The sequence below is a fragment of the Barbus barbus genome (assembly GCF_936440315.1).
Source record: "Barbus barbus genome assembly, chromosome: 14".
Taxonomy (NCBI): domain Eukaryota; kingdom Metazoa; phylum Chordata; class Actinopteri; order Cypriniformes; family Cyprinidae; genus Barbus; species Barbus barbus.
Window position 1 is genome coordinate 17,962,740 of NC_136742.1, and position 20,385 is coordinate 17,983,124.

Consider the following 20,385-nt stretch of genomic DNA (forward strand, 5'->3'; position numbering starts at 1 on the left):
AAAGAATTCTCAGTGCTTCAATTAGTTTTTATTGTCCTTTTCATTCTTTTGTTATTTTAGAGGCCTTTTCTGTCTCAAAAAAAATTAACATATTTACAAACTATACATCATGTACAAGTATAACGTGATGGGGATAAAACAGACTAACAAACATTGTCAAAATAACAAATTTAATACATTTGCCAATCATATTTCAGGGAAAGTTCACCCAAAAAATGAAAATTCTGTCATCATTTACTCACCCTCATGCCATTCCAAACCTGTATGAATTTAGTTTTTCTGTGAAGGAAAAAAAATGATAAATGTGTTTTTTTTTGTCAATACAATGAAAGTGCTCAGTGAAAGGTTCAGTGTTGTTTTAACCCCAATGACTTTCATTGTGTCAACAAAATCAGTTGGAACATTTTTCAAAATATTTTTTGTGTTTTAAAGAAGAAAGTCATGATGACTGAATAAATTTTTTTGGGTTAACTTTTTTTGGTGAAGTTTGTTAATTTTCTATTTGCAATCAATGAATAACCCCTATACAATCTCATAGCACCTGCCAGTGTGGGAGGTTTTTACGGGCCCTTCAGATATGAAATGATTCAGCCTTAAAATATCTTACTCTTCAATCTTTTTTTAAAAAGCAAGCAGAGCTGCTGCTGCTGTGTTTTAAGAGATTAATTGCCAGCAGATTGCTTCAGATAGCACTAAAGGTCTTCAAGCTCTCTTATTTAGCCAGAATTTCTGATACATGCAAGAAAACAAGCCTTAGTGCCAGCTGGACACTTATTTAAATCATGACACCAGTTTTCCTTTCAAGTATTTCATTAATATATTAACATCAATAAAATTTGTAGTTTCTCTACAAAGCTCTTTTTCTGCAAATCAAATTCAGTGCAACATTCATAAAAAATCTAATATATATCTCCAAGATCAGGTTGACCATTCCAAACATGAAATTATATAAAATGAAAAGACACATTCAATCATTTACTACACAATTCACATTTGGCACAAAGGAATCTTTTATACACCTACCCTTTGATGAGGGTTCATTTGGATTATGAACAGTAAAGAAATATTCTATTGCGTTGTCTCTCGGCATCACTGCGAGGACGTCTCTGCTGCTAAACTCGACCGGCCATGCTGGTGAAAGTTTGGAGCCATGCAAGCACCACCGCAACTCAATCCCTGATGGGGACCTTTCTTTGTCCCTTCGCTGTCCATCAACCAGCTGCTTTCATTTCCCAGCATGCCACAGTGCATCCCGCAGGCCACAGATGGGCTCTGAGGTATCCCGTTCAATCTCAGATGACCACATGCTGCTCCATTAGACACCTGACCTTGCAGGACGCTGGTGATGTGACTCAACAGGTCATCGAAAAACTTGGGGACTCCCTCGTAACCTGGGTAAAAAGTGAAGGAGGTTTTAGATAACATTAGTTAATGGGTTTCTTGTGACGGTTCTGAAAGGATTGTAAGTGCTCTGAGAGGCATATTAATAAAAGGCTGATATCATCTGTTGTCTTACTCCTGCGGTATCATGGGACTCGTTGGATGTACCACTGAGAGATATGAAAGTGCTGTTCCCTGCTAGATACACAAGATCACCATGGCAACAAGCGGAGAGAAGGCCATGTGGCTTTTAAACATACTGTAAGCTGACAAACACAGCTGTGCCTGCAGTTACTACTATAGTCTTTAAATCAAGAGCTTCGAATGTACTTTTTTCCCATCCTTCCACAATATTATATACACTACCAGTCAAAATTTTTTGAACAGTAGTTCAAAAAGTCTCTTCTGCACACCAAGCCTGCATTTATTTGATCCAAAGTACAGCAAAAACAGTAAAATAACTGTCCTCTATTTGAATATATTTAAAAATTTAATTTATTCCTGTGATTTCAGAGATGAATTTTAAGCATCATTACTCCAGTCACATGATCCTTCAGAAATCATTCTACTATTCTGATTTGCTGCTCAAAAAACATTTATCATAATTATGTTGAAAACAGCAGAGTATAATTTTTTTCAGGTTTCTTTGATGAATATAAAGTTCAGAAAAATAGGATTTATCTGGGGACTCAGGCAGCCATGGAAGGACAGGAGACTTGGGAGGCCATGGCGGATCCGGGGATTCGGGAGGCCATGGCGGATCAGGAAGCTCCGTGGCCTTGGCCCTTGGCCTGGCCACACAGGCCGTGACTATATGGCCACCCCCCAAAATTTTCTTGGGGAAGTTCCCCTCTGGGAGCCATTGAGGAGGAGCGGGCTCTGTGGGGCACTCTGGAGAAGCTGGCACTTGAGGGCGCTCTGGAAGCACGGTCACTTGGGGGCGCTCTGGAAGCGCAAACTCTTGGGGCACGAACTCTTGGGGGAGCTCGGGCAGCGCGGAGCTGGACGGAACCAGCGGAGACAAAGGAGGGCTGGGCGGAACCAGTGAAGGTGCAGGAGGGCTGGACAGGACCAGCGGAGACGAAGGAGGGCTGGACGGGACTAGTAGATTCATAGGAGGGTACTCGCGAGGAGCAGGCTCTGGGGAGAGGACAGGAGCCGAGAATTCAGGGGGTATCGCCAAATCCAGGAGCTCCAGGGCAAGAACCGGCAGCCTTGTAAGTACACTCGCAAACGGCGGGCTTAGCTTCCCCGTGGATGACGGCGCCATAGACGTTGCCGCGGACGGTGGAGACATTGACTTCGCCATGGGCGGCGCTTGAGCTGAGTGAGGAGGTTTAGAATTACTCACGGAAGGTGGAGGGCTAGAGTGAAGCGGGCTGGAGTGAGGAGCGGCTGATGGACTGGAATCTGGAGTTGGCCCCATTTCGCCTACTTGAAACGATGATCCTGCAAACCATAAGGCTAAATTTAAGTACTGAGCCAAAGACCAGCTTGGGTCTCCATGTGGCATAACCATTTGGATCTCTTCTTCCAGTCCAACTCTAAAACCCTCCATTAATGTGAGATCGCCGCAGAGGGCTTGGTAACTGGTGGTAAGAAATATTATGGAACATAAATAATGTGTATCCTCCAGAAAGATTGTCTTCCTCCCTGGGACACATGTTTATGGAGGCTAACTCCAACCTCATCTTCGGTAAGGGTCCGATCTTCTGTTACAGGAACCAGACTCACACAAGGGATTAATATATTCACAGAAGCGTTTATTGAACAACAGAGCAAGGAATGACTGGTGAGGATGAGTAAAGTTCAAGGGACTGATTATAGTGGAGATGAGAACGTGAGAGAATGTCATTGCCTTGCCAGGAACTCGTGGAAGCAGGGAGAAGCACACACCTCACTGGATGACTTTGAATCCAGGCTGGCGATCGTTGGAGGAGACTGACACAGGAGATAAGAGGACAAGATGCTGGAGAGGACACAGGAGGTAGGTAAACAAACAGGTAAGTAGCAGGTAAGTCGCTGGGATAATTTAAGGAGCCCACTTCGTTGAAATGAAACATAAGCATAAGCCAAACGAGATCGGACGCTGGAGTGCTGTGAGGTGTGTGACTTTGTAGTGGATGGTGATGAGGATCCAATGATGTGCAGGTGTGTTCAATCAATGATTAGGTGAAACCAGGTGAGGGCGTGCGTTGTGATTGGAGAGGGAGAAGGACAGACAGACTTGTAACAGCTAAATACCCCCCCCCCCCCCCCCCCCACTCACACACACACAAAAATAAAATAATAATAATAATTTATACTGACTCCAAGCTTTTGAATGGTATTGTGTATAATGTTATAAAACCTTTTTATGTCAGATAAATGCTGATCTTTGTATCTTTCTGTTCATCAAAGAATGCTGAAAAATGTTTTAAATATTGATAATAACAACAACAACAATTCTAATAATAAAATGTTTCTTGAGAAAATCAGCATATTAGAATGATTTCTAAAGGATCATGCACTGAAGACTGGAGTAATGATGCTGAAAATTTAGCTTTGATCACAGGAATAAATTACATTTTAAAATATATTCAAATAGAAAGCAGTTACTTTAAATAGTAAAAACATTTCACAATATTACCGCTTTTGCTGTATTTTGGACTAAATAAATTCAGGCTTGGTGAGCAGAAGAGAGATCTTTAAAAAAACATAAAAAATCTTACTGTTCAAAAACGTTTGACAAGTTCTGTATAAAGAGAGCTGGGTAGATTACTTACACATTGTAATGTTACATGATGAAAATTGTAGTTAGTAACAAAGTCCATTACATTACACATTTTAAGTAATATAATCAGACTACTTTTTGATAACTTTTAGATTAATTTTGACCTAACTCGTTTATAACATTGTTGTAAATAGGATAATCTTGTACCATACTGATACAAAAATGCAAAGAGTAGGAAAATATATTGCATTTGTTGTAATAACAACATGTCTTTAACATTAAACATAATATTACATTAAGGTTTCCCAAACTGGGGTTCGTAATGGAACTGCACGGGGATTTGTGAGTTTAATGAAACGCTAATAATTAAATCATAAAAATGAAAAATTATAATAAATCATTTTAAAATGACAATCTAAATAAAACATGTTTACCTGCATGTCATGTGATCATAAACCATTGTCAGAGAACTGTGAGCATTCAAATGTGATACTTTTTATTTGATTATACTATTTATTTTTAAATCTCAGGGGGGCTTCAAGTATATAGCTGAAAGAAGTTCAGATGACACAAAAGTTTGGGAATCCCTGCATTACACATAAATAAGAAATAATGTGAATTTGTGTATTTTAATGTGTTTGAAAGACAAAAGCCTTCCAAAAATATAGTAACAGGCTACATAGTTAAATAACCTAATGAGTGATAATTAAAAAAAAAAAAAAGCGTTGATGCATCAGCAGTTGATGTAATGCTGAAAGAATTCTTAAACCTGAATCAGTTACTAAACAGCTCTCTCTCTCTCCCTCTCTCTCTCTCTCTCTCTATATATATATATAAACACAAAGCATGGCAAGAATAGTGGGCAAAAACCCAAACTGAATGATAGGGACCGTCAAATGGGAAAAATATTGTTGTCATGTTTTGGAGAGAAGAGTGAGAAGCAAATAGTAGATGTTTTAATAAACAACATTCCACTGGGTGAATTCAAAAGTTGTATAAAGCTGTTTAAATAGAGGTAAACTCTTTATTAAAGAAATATCAAACACCTTATCAAAGAAAAATGACCTATTTTAGCATTACAATGCACTAAAAGGCCTCTATTATTCCGCACTGACACCATGTGGTCTGTTTGCATTATTGCATCTCTGGTTTTGAAAGTGGGAATAGAGGTCAGTGCATAAAGATAAGATGTATAACCCAGTCACTGGACTGTGAGGACCTGCACGTACCTGGGAAAGCGTTGATGTCGATGACGGCATGCTGGCCGGTCTGGTTGTTGATGATGATGTCAATCCCGAACAGAGAAATGCCAAGGGCCTGTCGCAATCGTCTGGAAATTTTCTGAATGACATCATTGTTGGGTTCCCCGTACTGGCCCTCCATGTTGTCCCTCTAGAGGAAACCAGAAAAGGGACAAAACTTATGAAATGCCTGTTGAATATGCTTTATTCATTGTGGATGGCATTTTTTTTTTAATAAGACTTTTGTTCTATACAAACATTTGATACATTCATTTAGCTTTTAATGAGTCTTTAGTTTTTTTAATTACAAATAAAAATTCTAAAATGAATGGATTTTTCTGATTGTTTCCAGGTATTTAAACCACTTAAAATGTTTACAGAATAGTTCAGTTGAAGAAAAGTGTCATTTTTCTTGACTTGAAGCCTTGCTTGAGTTATAAATGTGAGGCATTTTGACATACACAGGTCAGGTCAGAAGAGGACTCTGGTTTGGACACATTATGACTGTTGAAGGATATTGCTCTCCTGTCTAGAAGAAAAACAACACGACTTCAGTTGTGTAAGAAATATTTACAGTATTTTTCCAAAAGTTGGGGATAACAAGGCTTTTATTCTGCAAAGACACATTACATTTATCAAAACATTAAGCAGCACAACTGTTTTCAAGATAATAGTAGGAAATGTTTCTTGAAGGATCATGTGACACTGAAGACTGAAATAATGGCTGGTGACAATCCAGCTTTGCCACCACAGAAATAAATTATATGTTAAAATATATTGAAACAGAAAACAGCTATTTTAAATTGTAATAACATTTCAGAATATTAGTGCTTTTACTGTATTTTTTATTTTAAATTTAAAATTTAAACCCAGTTAAAAAAACAAACTGTTGAACAGTGTTGTATACACAGTAAATATTAAAAATATTTTTGTGCTTTTCAGCTACATTTATTCAGCAAAGAAAATCCCCAAATCCTTCACTGTCTCTTTGTAAAGTTTATGTAACAAAAATGACAAAATCTTGGCAACGTTGAATTTGATTGGCCATCAGGGGGCATAATTCACCAAACCGCATTGGCATCTGAGACCAAAATCTTTGAGTTGCTTATTCAATAAATACCATGTCAAAGACAAAATAAACCACTTCTCTGTAAGAGAAGGAAGGGGTCTAAACATCAGCAACATATGTTGACAGAATGGTCTAGACAGGACCATTGAGAGCCCTCCACATCACACAGAGTTGCTCATGAGTGCCATTAATGTCAATCTCACTTTGTTTCTGATAAAGCTTTCAAACATAAGGTAACCTTATAAAAAGTTCCAGACTAAGCGGTTTGTTAGGATATGCTTGTGTGGATGGTTAAAACTAGTTGAAAGAGACTAAATCTAAAATGTCTAAATTTCTGGACCTGGCACCCTATAAAGTGTTTTTATTGGCTTTAATGCCGCCTGGTGAACTTGTGTCCCATGTGTGACACACACAGAGTGCACAGAGTTTACAGATTTGTCTTTATTTCTATGTGCACAAACCTTGATGTAATACAAAGTAATTTGTGACCCTGGAGCACAAAACCATTCTTAAGAAGCACAGGTATATTTGTAGCAATAGCCAACAATACATTGTACGGGTCAAAATGAATTTTTTTTATTTTATGCCAAAAAACATTAGGATATTATGTAAAGATCATGTTCCATGAAGATATTTTGTAAATTTCCTACAGCAAATATATCAAAACTTAATTTTTTATTAGTAATATGCATTGCTAAGAATTTCATTTGAACAACTTTAAAGGCGATTTTCTCAATATTTTTTATTTTTTTTGCACCCTCAGATTCCAGATTTTCAAATAGTTGTATCTCGGCCAAATATTATCCTAACAAACCATACATCAATGGAAAGCTTATTTATTCAGCTTTCAGATGATTTATAAATCTCAAAAAATGTAAATCCTTATGACTGCTTTTGTGGTTCATGGTTACATATTTAAAAAAAACTATACACTATCATTCAAAAATTTGTTCAAAAGTCTCTTACGCTCTCCAATGCTGCGTTTATTTGATACAATGAAAACAGTAATATTGTGAAATAATATATTTAAAATGTATTTATTCCTTTGACGGCAAAACTGAATTTTCAACATCATTACCCGTCTTTCGTGACATGATCCTTCAGAAATCATTCTAATAAACTTGATTTGCTTATAATATGCCTATCTATAAAGAGTTTGATTTATGACTCAATTATAGAGCAAAATATTTCTAAAAAACAAATTACATTCATTAAATACTTTGAACTATCCATTATAGGGATGTCGTGTGACTCAACTGACCTGTGGGTCCAGATGGGAAATTTCTAATGGAGGGCCGCTGAACCACATTGTAGGCCTCTCCTACAACAAACACCTTATACAGCATTGCATTATGGTTGATGAAGCTCTGGATGACACATGGGGGCTTGATGTCCTTCAGATCTTCCTCACTGAAGATGATGGCCATCTATTGAGCAGGAACCAAATCAACATCTTAACACATTCCAGAGCAGGTAGGTTATAAATTACCATGATAAAATACACAGATTCTTGTTGTTATCTTGAAATGTAAAGGAGCAAACAAGAAAGGCCAAATATAATGTATGTACTGCACTCTCACGACACTAAAACTGCCACACCAAAACCCCCTCAATCCATGTATGTTCCGTGTTTTTTCTTTAACTAAGTAAACCCATGTGCTCACAGTCATAAAACACATGACCATCAACCTGTTTGCACAAACACAGTCGTTCAGCAGTCAGTGGTGACACATTAATCTAGTACGCCCCTCATTGTCAACACTGTAAAACAGAGTTACTAGTGTCTTCAAGCAGTATTCTGAAGGAATGTAGGTGATCAAAGACTTTGCCTGTACATTAGTCAATAAGAATCAAAGATATGGTCACCATAGCAACGGAGGCTGCACCCCTGTCAATCATCCACGAGGACAGCAGGGTTACATGTGATTCAGAGCGATGAGAGATTCAGGTTTACTCTCTCTTTACAGGGGGATATGTGTCAAAATACTTTACAATTTATGTGTTTGTTTTTTTTAAGCTTTTTTTTTGTATCACACGTTCAAGCCAAATGAAATGAATCACTGTGGCCTTTATGAGGTGGCCACAGTGTTGTTGAAATATCACAGAAATTATAATGTGTGTTTTATACTACTACTACTACTAATGATAATAATTAGACATCTCAGTTCTCTAGCTTTATGAAAATAGAAATCCTGCATGAAAAATTGTGATACTCAAGCCCAGAATTAATCATTTTAATGAGACACCACTCAGTGTTAGAAATGATTAACTAACATCATGTAGCACCTCTTATGTAATGGATCTGAACAGCACTGTACTCTACTGTACTTATCTACTGCTTATTCTGTAAGATATGAAAAACAGTGCAGGTTACAGTAGAGTAAAGTCTCTTACCTCATGGGAGTTGATGCCATGAGCTACTTGGGTTTTGCAGACTGCAATCAAACAAAAATAGCATGAAAATGTGTGTCGCTCAAGTACATGAGGAAATATGTAATAAGCAGCTTTTTTGAAGTCTGAAACTCCTTTTCTGAATTAGATGAGTCAAATCTATGTATGTAAATGGCCCTGAAGATTACTGCTGATTTTAAATGTCTTAAACTTACTGAAGGGAAACGTGATTCCATGTTTCTGAAGCTGTTCCAGAGTCTCAGTGCCACATTCACTCTTGAGGACCATGAATGGAGGTGAGCAGATTCTGTCATCTACAGAAAACACACATGAGCACATGCTATGGTTTTGTCTAGATCTATTAAATTATTTAATAATACATCATTTAAATATGCATTTCATACATATGACTTGAATATACTTCTTTTGTGTTGAGAATGTTTTTGATTTCTGGTTAAATATGTAGTTTGATAATGTAACTGCACTGATATAATGAAGAAAAAAAGACAAATTAAAGGGTTGAAATTCTTGAAAATAAATAAAAAAACTAAAATAAAAAATGAACAAACTTCACTGCTCAATATTTGAAAAACCTCTTCCGATCAGATAATTCAACAAAGCAAGGTTGGTATAGGTTATAAAAAGTCATATGGAGCAATCTTGTAAAAACTTGATATTAGATTAGACAGACAGACATTTGAATGAATGGAAAATCAATCAATAAATACTTTTAATATAGTGTTTTTTACTATGGAGATATTAGTAGTAGTAGTAGTAGTAGTATGAAAATTATTAGGATAAAGCTGGTTGCTATGTTTTTAAATATTAAAAGTAAGATTTAAAAATCTAAACTCTGTCAATGTCAAGAAAACATTGACAACTGTCTTCTTTACTCTTATGGATCTGGTCACGATAGCCAACTCTGATTCTAAATTTTGTTTGTAAAGGTCTGGGATAAATAAAATATGGTATAGTTGATTCTTGAATGCGTTTTGATTTCATTTTACTTTCTGTGTCTTATTCTCCCTAACTAGCTAACATTTCTTTCTTTCTTTCTTTCTTTCTTTCTTTCCTTTTGCTACACACATAAATGAAAGTGTAACCAGACAGCAACATCTTGATAAGATTAACCAGCACACCCTGAGCGTAACTCTTCGTAGACACCAAGTTTGGATGGGGGTCTTAATGATGTGTAGCCTGCACACATTTTAAGTGATGACTACGCTTTATACATGATAATATTACTACTGCACCCATGGAAACATTTAAACCTAAACTGCTGAGGTATCTGTTAATTTTCAACTTGCTTTTGATCTGCAAACATCAATTAAATCGTACAAACAGCTTCTATTCCAAGAGTGAAAGTGCAGGCTATTCAGGCTAGTGCTGCTCAAAAACAATCTTTTTCTATGTTAGGCAGCTAAACACAGCTCAGCGTATTAAAGCATCACATTTTACATTAGACAAGGAACACAAATCCATTTTATCAAACAAGCAGTAACCTTTAAAGCAGCTACAAATGCTGAATACAGCAATTTTATGTGTAACAGTGATGTATGAGATAAACTAAAGTGTGCATTTCGGGGAATACAGGTTGATTATGATGCATTATGAAATCATAGGATGAGCAATCAGTTTACACAACCAAGTCAAATGACTCAAGATTAACTCAGCCAAAATAGCATTGAACTTTACTGTAAGAGCATAAATGTAAGTCACATAATGCAGTACTTGCTTTGCATTCAAACACTCGGCCCACGACAGCTTGTTGTCATCAATTCACATGGACTTGACATGGTGGTCGATTAGCTCATGGAAACATTTCACAAAATCAGTCATTGATGGAACTTACTGATAGAGCCAAACATGCATGAATTGGGCAAGTGAGTTATTTTAAAAAGGATCTTGTGTAATACAGAGGGTATATGAGCTTTGTTATCTTTCTTTTCCCAGAATCCATTGCAGTGTTGTTTCATAAGCTAATAGCCATAGAGGCAGTTGCCTGGTGAGCAGGCTCGAGAAAATAGTCACTCCCTTTGTATCCTAAACAGAGTCGTCTCTTTCTTAGAGACTGGGGAAGCACCAAGGCAGATGGTTAACTTCACACTAACCCTCAGCTGACACTCCTGTACCCACACGTCCCTCTGGAGAACATTGACGTGCTGATATGGTTTTGATTGGACAACATCAGTTTCTCTGATCTGAATGCAAGAGGTTACTTTGAGAACAATGTGGAAAGCATGCAAATTTTTGCATTTAAAGATCCTTTATAATGTGAGCTTCATATCCAATGGGGTCCAAAAAGTCACACTGTCACATTGACCACACAAGATGCTCTTTGGATCATTCTCAAAAACCTCATCAGGTTGTCCTCAAACTTGTGGAGTTTATACAGCTTGGAGTGTGTCTGTCATTAAAGCAAAAGTGGGACAAACCAAATAATTATATTATATAATTCAAATTAATTTTAATTTAAGTAACTGCTTGACTCAAGTTTGTATCCTGACATAAAAAAATGGTAATAAAATGGTAGTTTGTACTAAATTATAAAAGAATGCAAATTGAAACAGTCCCAGACTTTAAAGGCATTGTTCAACCAAAAATGAAAATTCTGTCATCAGTTACTCACACTCATGTCGTTCCAAACCCGTAAGACATTCGTTCATCTTTGGAACACAAATTAAGATATTTTTGATGAAACCCGAGAGCTTTCTGACCCTGCATAGACAGCAATGCAACTGACACATTCAAGGCCCAGAAAGGTAGTAAGGACATCATTAAAATAGTCCATGTGTCAGTGGTTCAACTGTAATGTTATGAAGCTATGAGAATACTTTCTGGGCGCAAAGAAAACAAAAATAATGACTTTATTCAACGATTTCAGTCTTAGATGCACGTACAGGAGAGTAGCACGACGCATGCATGTGATGCTGCTGATGAAGGAAACGGCATTCTGATGTAGATCGTCCATCTATTTTAGTTCATTGTCTGTATATTCTGGTTCCAATAAGTAAGGCTTGGCAAAAAATTGCAAGGCATCCTCTCTCAAAATCTTCAGACATGTTTATGAAGACTGTTTTATACACAGTGTGCATCTTCTCTCTACTTGAGAACAAGGTGAAACGCATCAAGGTTCTATGTAAGAACACCGACTTCTACGTCAGCAGCACCACACACATGCACTGCGCTACTCTCCTGAACGTGCATCTAAGACTTACACAGAAGAGAAGAAATTGTTGAATAAAGTCATTGTTTTTGTTTTAGCTTCATAAAATGAAAGTTGAACCACTGATGGCACATGGACTATTTTACGATGTCCTTACTACCTTTCTAGGCCTTGAACTTGTCAGTTGTGTTGCAATCTATGGAGGGTCAGAAAGCTGTCGGATTTCAAAAATATTTTAATTTGTGTTCTGAAGATGAACGAAGTTCTTACGGGTTTGGACGACATTTACACTACAGTTCAAAAGGTTTTAAAAAAAAAAAAAAAACATTTATTCAGCAAGGAAGCATTAAATTAATAATGTTACAAAGAAGCATTAAATTAATAATGTTACAAAACAGAATTCTATTTCTAATAAATATTGTTATTATAAATATATTAAATTAGAAAACGGTTATTTTAAATTGTAATAATATTTCATAGTATTGTTCTTGCTGTATTTTAAGCATAAAAGACTTTCAGAAACATTAAACACTCTTACCAACCTCAAACTTTTGAACGGTAGTATATGTGTAGATACTTATGTGTGGAAATATTTAGGCTTTTTTTTAATATTTTGAATAAGAGTGCAGATTTAGATGGAATTCCTTAGGCACTACACCATTCAAACAGCTGGTGATTCTGTTAGCTTGTAGTGATCCTGCGGGCCTCCTGTTATTTCTGTGGCCTGTGAATGTAGCGCGCAAGCATCACAAAGAATGAATGACTCAGCAGCTTTAGGACATAAGCCCTCCGTAAGCCTCACACTTCCCCTGTGGAAAGGAAAACCCTGCCCTCTTCGTGTTAGTTCACAACTGAAGAACAAAGGAGGTTCTAAAGGCCTGGTTTACAGAACCATTTGCAACATTTAGAATTAGTGGAAATGCTGTAAACGGTCTGATCTACATTACAGCTTAGCATGTCTGACACAAAAAGCAATGAACCACGTTGCGTGCCATTTAGGGGTGAGCTTATCTGAAATATATAGCTGGGTTGCCCATTATCAACAATTGTATTTAACACAGTTGTATTTTGTGTGAGTAAATCACACACACGTATAACTGTGGATTAGTGCTGTAGACAGACCTTGCATGCATTCTTCAAGTTTATGGATTAGCTTGTATGACTTGCAGCGGTCCAGCAGAGTACGAATGGCCGGAAGAGGGTCGAGAATCACTGTTTCAGGATGAGCATCTATGTAGTCCTGGAAAGAGGTCAAAACATACAATTCGTGAGGTCTTGCTTTGTATACGCAGCAAAATTAAAGAACAATGTTAGCCGTTATTTAAAAAAGATATAAAACTATATATATATATAAATATTGTTACAATATTTCTAATAATATATTATTTTATGTTATTATTAAAATCTTATTAGTAAAATGTAACAAAATATTTAAAATATATACTATTCTTTCTTTTTTTTGTATTAAAAGCCAAGGAGTGACGAGCAGATAAATGTAGGGCCACTTGAGCTGATTTATCTATTTACCTGAACACCCTGAACAAGCAGCAGAGACTCTTTGACATTTTGGTCAGCATCAACAATGTGGTCAGTCAGCTTGTGGATGATGACATCAAATAGACCCTGCTTCTCTATTGGCTGGCTCAGATCCAACTAGACCGGGAGAACCAGGTAAAGAGCTCAGTAAACATCCATGAGAAATTGAACAATATCCCTCCGGGAGAATTCTAATGTCAATATATGACTAGGCATATAGTCTTTTTCTCAAAAATGCACCTGTGTGTATTATTTGTCAGACATTAACTATTATAATTAGCCAATTAAATGCAATAGGTTGACAAAATAAACAGCATGCCTACATTTTGAAATTCCAGTTTTGCCACAAGTTCTGTTTGCTCAAGGGGGAAATTTGAAAAACAGATGTGTATGATGTGATGTTAATTGTGAGGTGTGATCTGTGCCGTCACTCAGACCTTGTGCTGCTCAACTCCAAAAAAAAACTATTTTGTTTGTTCTAAAGCTCAGATAGGAGCAAATAGAGACACATTTGCATAATTACAGTATGTTTTCATAACTATAATGGTAATAGTAAAGAAGCAGTCAACTAATTGTGTATGACAGCACAATGTGTTCTGAAGGTTTCACGTGTCATCTAATATGGAAAATGTCTGCTTGGGCTGCGTAGAACATGTGGTCCCTTTGGTTTTAACCTTTGGGGATGAAAGCATATTTCTTTTGGGTCAGACCACAAAGGTTCTTGGCAAACGTTAATAGGGGATAGGGGCATCCCTAAGTGCACTTTTATTTAAAACGCTTAGACCCTCTCTTTTAAAAGCAGCAGCACATAAAGAACGTGGGCTACGTGGCCCACCAGAGGTAATCCTAAAGGGCTTATTATCTTATTCCCTAAATGGCTCTGTTTCAGATTACAATGTTTGGAAATACTGTCATAGCCAGCACAGATGTGTGACAAACAATTTACGAAAACAGACATAAAGAATAAAGAAGATGACACACAGATTCCACCTCATGACACTTCAGAGAAAAGACCCCTCCACTTCCTTTTTGTAGAGGATATTCAGCTGATACACACATCATCTGATATAAAGCATGAGACTGCCATGCTTTACATCACATTAATGTTGCTGTAGCATTTTAGTCATTTAAAGTAGCTATTTATATAACAATCAGCCAAAGAGCTTCACTGCTTCCTGGATATAATGAGGCCTTATTTGCTTTGCTAGATTGTTCTTCCATCTAGCACACTTCTTCCTGAAAAACAGAACTAAATCTCTAAGTTGCTGTTGCTTCCGTTGAACAGTGAGGGACATGTCATCATTACACCAAGTTAAGTGCAAGCCAAGGAAGGGATGGCAAACAAAAGTCCTTCTATAAATTACATTTTTAAATATATTAAAATAGAAAACAGTTCCTTTACATTTTTACTTAAAATTTTACTGTATTGGTGTTTTTAGTGTAATTTTGATAAAATGAGCATAAGAGACTTCAAAAAAGAATTTGATTCAAAATCATTAAAACATCTTACTGACCCTAAATTTTGTTTACAAAATTACAAAAAAGCTTATAAGGATACCTGTTCACTCCCATGACCCTTGGGTTATTATATTTTTGAAATAAGTGTTGGTAAATTCTTGAGAAAGTGTAATTCTTATCTGTATGGTGGTGACATGCTGAAATGGCAGTTCTTAAACTATATGAAAATGTACTATGAACCTATAAAATTATTTAAGTAAGTAAAGGAGGATAAGCTGAGAAGAGAAAGAAGTGTTTGATGACCAACAAAAACTTTTTAACAGCATTTAACCATAGAAAATACACTCAAAGACTTAAATATTCAAAGACTTCCAAAAAAAAGTGATGATATTAAGCCTTTCCCCTTGATTGCTTTTAGTAACTTAATGATTAAATAATCTCATTATCTTAAACAAATTAATGACACTCCCCCTGTCTAAAGTGATCAGACCATGGACTGATTGCTAGACAGTTAAGTACTTTACAGCCCATATAAAATCTATGACTGGGTGCAGCTGGGTAGCCTATTGCATGAGGTGTATACAGGTCAAAGTCCATCCTTTACTCTCTTCGGTTTCCACGCCTATATGCTGTGGATAGCAAAGAGGTATACATCTTGGCAGAGGAGACAGTCTGACTCACAATAAAGGGCCAGAATGAGGGACCAAGGACCTTGGTTTAATCTACCAGCCTTCACATGCATGTCCCAAAACAAAACAAGGTGACTGTTTCGCCATCACTCATGTACTTTCCACGGCAAAACAGTAAAGAACAATGTTTGTCCATAAACATATACATTTATTGATTTATTTATTTTTTAACTTAAGATTTGCTTCGAGTTCTGTGGCTACAAGCAAATCCACACTTAATTTCCACTGCAAGCTGCTTGGTTTGTTATAGGCAGCCCTTTATGTATCTCAGGGCCACCTCAGTTCCTCTTTAACTTAGCACAGTATAAACATGCTTGACAAGGGCATGTCCTGCTGGAATGCGCAAATACTGTCTTCATATGTTCACTGAAAACATTACCACAGTAATAAGTCAGTAATTTTCTCCAAAATAAAGCATTTCTCCAAGTTATTGATACCACTAGTGATTTGTTTCTATTTTCTAATTTAATCATTTTTATTTATTATTTTTATAAAAAAAAAAATTATATATCTTTAAAATAAAATAGAAAATTAACATTTTCAATATCTTTTCTTAATTGTATGTCTATTTTCTATTTTTCAAAATCCTGAAGATTTAAATAGATTTTAAATCACAGATTTTCAATGTAGACTTTTAAGGGGAAAAAAAACACCCACACAGAAAATAATAATAACAATAATGTCTTAAATGTGTCACAGTACATTCTAATCTCTGAGTCATGTGTCTAATGATTTATCAGTGCCAAGGTGAAACAAAGGGAAGGAGCCACAAGTGCAACAGAATCATTCAATAACTTGCCATCCTTGAGCAAACATAGCATGATGGTGATGGTCTAACTTGAAAAAAAGTTATGCAAGAACAGTCCATGTTCTGTTCATCAACACTAAAATGGGGCACCAATTGTTTTTGTAGATATAAGACATCTGTAGAAGACAAAAATACAACACCCTTGGCCCTGACAAAGCCAGGTGTTTCTTACTAGGACAAAATGCACACATTGTAGGTGAATCTATTTACAGTGCCATTGTTATCAGTGAGGACAGGTTGGGTTTAACCTGTTCTCCAAAAAAATCATCTTCTTTACTTGAGTGAAGCCAAGGATGCTAGATCAAGTAAGGACAAATGGAAGACTTAAAGACCTATGTGTACCATGCTGTCCCACTGCACTAATGTCCTCAGCACAACCTTATAGAAGTACTTGATAAGACGATACTTCAGCTTAGACTATAAATGTGGCTCATATCAGCCTGATATGAAGAAGGCTAATCAGTGCAATTTCCATGCAATTTTGTAGAAGTAAACTTATGTTTTGTTATGTTAGGCTATATTATGTCTGGCTGAAAACAGTTTTGAAGCAAAAAAAAAGAAAGAAAAGAATATAAACTGTTTTTACTGGCATCTATTCAAAAGCCACAAGAAAGTTCATACAATAACAGTATGAACATAAATAATATGGCATTACAGTAAGCAACACCAGCCCAATTCCAACTGCATGCAAAAGTGATTTGTGATGTGGAGTAATGCAGTAATAGCACACAATACTCTGATGGCAATATTTTGAATTGAAGTGTCCCCAGGCATAATAGCTACATTTTCATTTAATGAAAGGCATGTTTGTAATGTTTCGAGCAGATGCTGACAAGTATATTGTGATGATATTGTGGAAGCAGCTGCACATTAATGAGCAGGCTTTTGTGTCATGGAAAAGCCATAAAAAAGAAAGAGTGTATCTTACCTGGATCATCTCTATGCCTTGTTTCCTGGAAAATAAAACAGTGAAAAAAAACAAACTATGAATATTTTATATTGATTCCATGACTCAAATAATGATCAACATTGACTTGAACTTGGAATAATGAGAACTTCACAATGAGACAAATTATTAGGAAGACAGAAATTCAAATAGAACTGGGAAATAGATGTGTGACAAAAAAGGGGGCATTGTCACCTAAAGCAATCCCTGTTTAGCTTTGGACTGCTGTCTTTCACACAAATACGACAGAATTCTCTCAATTCCCCCTAATAAACAGGCACATTTCCAGACAACACATTTATGCCATTGATAAAGCAAAATAAAACACTCTTTAAATGATAACACAGTTCATAATGTATAATGAACAGTGTGTCTGATTAGTTCTTGTGCTATGAGAATATCAGTATTTGGGCAACTTTAAGTCTTTAAATTTAAAAGTCCCTGCTGAGTCAGTAGTTTGTTTCTAAAACCTCAGAACTAGGTGAAAATATCTTAGCTTTTCATCAAATGTCCCAAGACAAATATGCCAGACAGTAGAATAACAAATCACTGAGCATTTTGAACAAGCTTAAGTAAAATACCTTTGAAAACAGGTTATCTGTAGGTTGGAACATGCTTGTGAAAGACAGATCACGTTATATTAACTCAGAAATGTCATGTAGCCACGCACGCTACATCATCCGCACAGATACGTATCTAAGGCATGTTCAGTGCCTCCCTCCGCAAACACAACATTTATAGCTTTATTATAGCCATATTGATAACAATGCAATGTAAACTTGAATAACGTAAGTGACACAATTTGGCTTTGAATCAGTTAAGTAACAGGCAGAGTCTTGCTGCATACTCTTAGGAATTCATGGGATATGCGAGCAATGTTACTCCTAATTCTGTGAAATCGAAGACTGCCTGTCTGCCTGCATGGTGCGTAACCGGTGAACTTTATTCAGGCCTTTTTTATGGTGAAAATTTCCACAGATTGTTTTATGGCCATCTAATTATGAGAATCCCAGGACAGTGTGACAAGTTAGAGTTTTATAAGCAGTCTAGGACAGTTCAGAAGGGACTCCCTCGAATAGCAAATGCTTAGATAATAGACAGGTAGACTGACTACGCCGATGAAGGATATCCATGGTTTTATGATTGAAGCTTCGTGGATGCAAGAGTGTATTGCATAATAGTAGTGGTTTATGGGGGGGAGGGTACAGGAAGAAACTTAGTTTAACATTTTTTAGACAAGATGGAGAATACAAACTGCAGAGATGATAAATAGTGAAGAAATATTTTTTTATTACATTTACTGGATAGAATAAAGTGAGCGAAACTGTGTCGACGAGAGGACAACAAGAGGACATGAGTAGGTGTGATGAATAATGTTTCCTATATATCCTATAACACTAATCCGCTTGTTTTAAATCTCTACAACACATCTGAATTACACATTCATATTTTGACACATCAGCACCCTCAAAAATAAATCTCTTTTCCTAACATCAAATGGCAAGCAGTTTTAACATTTATTCGTAAAAATGAGCTAGTATATATTTTACATTATAGCACCTTTTTTAATTAGTAGTTAGCAATCCAAACAGGGACTCTTTTTCATTGCCACTAGCAACTGTTTCTTAAATAGACGCTAGTAGCCTACTTGTTTATTTGCTACTAGTCAAATAACTGTGAAATAATGATTCCTTTGTTATAAGTACTTTTTGCCTGTTTGTGGAGACGATGACATTTGAAAAGGTACTAGGAGCTATTTAATAAACATTAGTATGTAAAAGTAAAAACACTTATAGCACTTCAGTATGCAAACTACTAATACTACTAGTAGGCTACTAGTAATTCATAGTTACTAGTATGTACCAGCAACAAATGGAAAACAGTCTAAAACAATCTAATAAATAAAAAAGACTGCCTACTAGTCACTAATGGATACTTACTACTAAAACTTACAACTTATTGTTAAAAATGACAACTAATCATATAAACAGAGTGCGTTTAAAGAACAAATATTAAAACAACTCGCCATAACCTAGGCTATAGGACGGCTCTTGTCTCGCACTGAGATGCGCATTTACGCACCTGCACATATCCACGAAGGTCTGGAAACTGAGCTTTTTTATCTTCTTTTCGCTGAGCCAGTATCCAACTCTCTTTCCTTTCACGAACGTCTGCATCTCTGGAGAGAGTTGGGTGGTTAATGTCAAAAGATACAGAAGATTTCATGAATGCAAGTTTGAACTCACCTGACAGAATCAATGTGTTGAATCAATGCGTCCTGATCAGTTATGAGTCTCTCTCCTTTACTTCTCGTAAAGTCCAAGCTACAGGTTTAGACTGTCGTCAATAGTCCATCCAGGATTGCTAGTGTCCTCCAGAATGCGTGTCCCTCTGCCTAAATAGTTGTTCAATTTTATGACAACTTCGTCACATTATTTATATGACACCAACGCATATCGACATAACAAACACATCGTGACACATCAGAGTGTGAAAACGGCGCGTGTGTCCCTTGTCTAACCTCAGTCTTATTTATCCAAGTGGTCTCTCCATTACTTGGCAGTGCTGTCGATTAACAATGTAATGATGATTGGCCATTTGGACAGCAATGAAACTTATTTGCCCAGGCACACCCTCTTTCAGAGGCGGGCTTAAGTCACTGGTAAAACTTGCATGGTGTTTGCGAGGGATCTGCTCAGGCTGGATTCATTCATTCATTGGTGTGTGGTGGTACCAAAGTTCAAATCTTTCACAATAACAAATAATAGGGAAATAAAAGAGAGGTGCAGCGGCTTGTTGGAGTGGTAGAGACGTAGAGTGTAGATTTTAACCGAGGCATGAAAAATACCATAGTCATTTATTGTAAATTCTATAGTGTTTTTGAACCATACTATAGTAAAGTACTTGAATTAATTTGTTGTGCTAATTCTATAGTTGCTGTGGATTTATAAAACAAATTACTTTACCCAATACTGTACTAAATTTTCT

The 20,385-nt window shown here is 36.4% G+C and overlaps 1 protein-coding gene across 4 annotated transcripts; it reads right to left on the bottom strand.

Annotated features, from left to right (window-relative positions):
• Positions 1 to 12: 12 nt before the first annotated feature.
• LOC306879840 (inositol-tetrakisphosphate 1-kinase-like) lies at positions 13 to 19,982 on the bottom strand. 4 transcript variants are annotated; one of them, XR_013785040.1, is made up of 12 exons: positions 19,644 to 19,970; positions 19,480 to 19,576; positions 17,380 to 17,404; positions 13,488 to 13,613; positions 13,083 to 13,200; positions 9,010 to 9,108; positions 8,798 to 8,838; positions 7,665 to 7,830; positions 5,796 to 5,863; positions 5,323 to 5,485; positions 1,024 to 1,391; positions 13 to 279 (listed from the first exon to the last, which is right to left on the bottom strand). XR_013785040.1 is itself a non-coding variant. In XM_079433044.1 (11 exons), exons 2-11 carry the CDS (start codon positions 19,572 to 19,574, stop codon positions 1,090 to 1,092), a joined length of 1,203 nt encoding a protein of 400 aa, XP_079289170.1. In that variant the 5' UTR covers positions 19,575 to 19,576; positions 19,644 to 19,982; the 3' UTR covers positions 13 to 1,089. The 4 variants fall into 4 exon arrangements, 2 of the variants coding, with proteins under 2 accessions (XP_079289170.1, XP_079289171.1); XM_079433044.1 differs by having other exon boundaries at positions 13 to 1,391; positions 19,644 to 19,982; XR_013785041.1 differs by lacking the exon at positions 13,488 to 13,613 and having other exon boundaries at positions 59 to 279; positions 19,644 to 19,769.
• Between the last annotated feature and the right edge of the window lie 403 nt (positions 19,983 to 20,385).

Excerpts from the sequence above, each read along its gene's own strand:
- LOC306879840 (XM_079433044.1), bottom strand. The coding sequence starts at position 19,574 with ATGCAGACGTTCGTGAAAGGAAAGAGAGTTGGATACTGGCTCAGCGAA. Across the intron at positions 5,486-5,795 it reads CCTCTTCTGACCTGACCTGT|AGGGACAACATGGAGGGCCA; the intron begins GTATGTCAAAAT and ends GGTTTCCTCTAG. Across the intron at positions 1,392-5,322 it reads CGACATCAACGCTTTCCCAG|GTTACGAGGGAGTCCCCAAG; the intron begins GTACGTGCAGGT and ends CTTTTTACCCAG.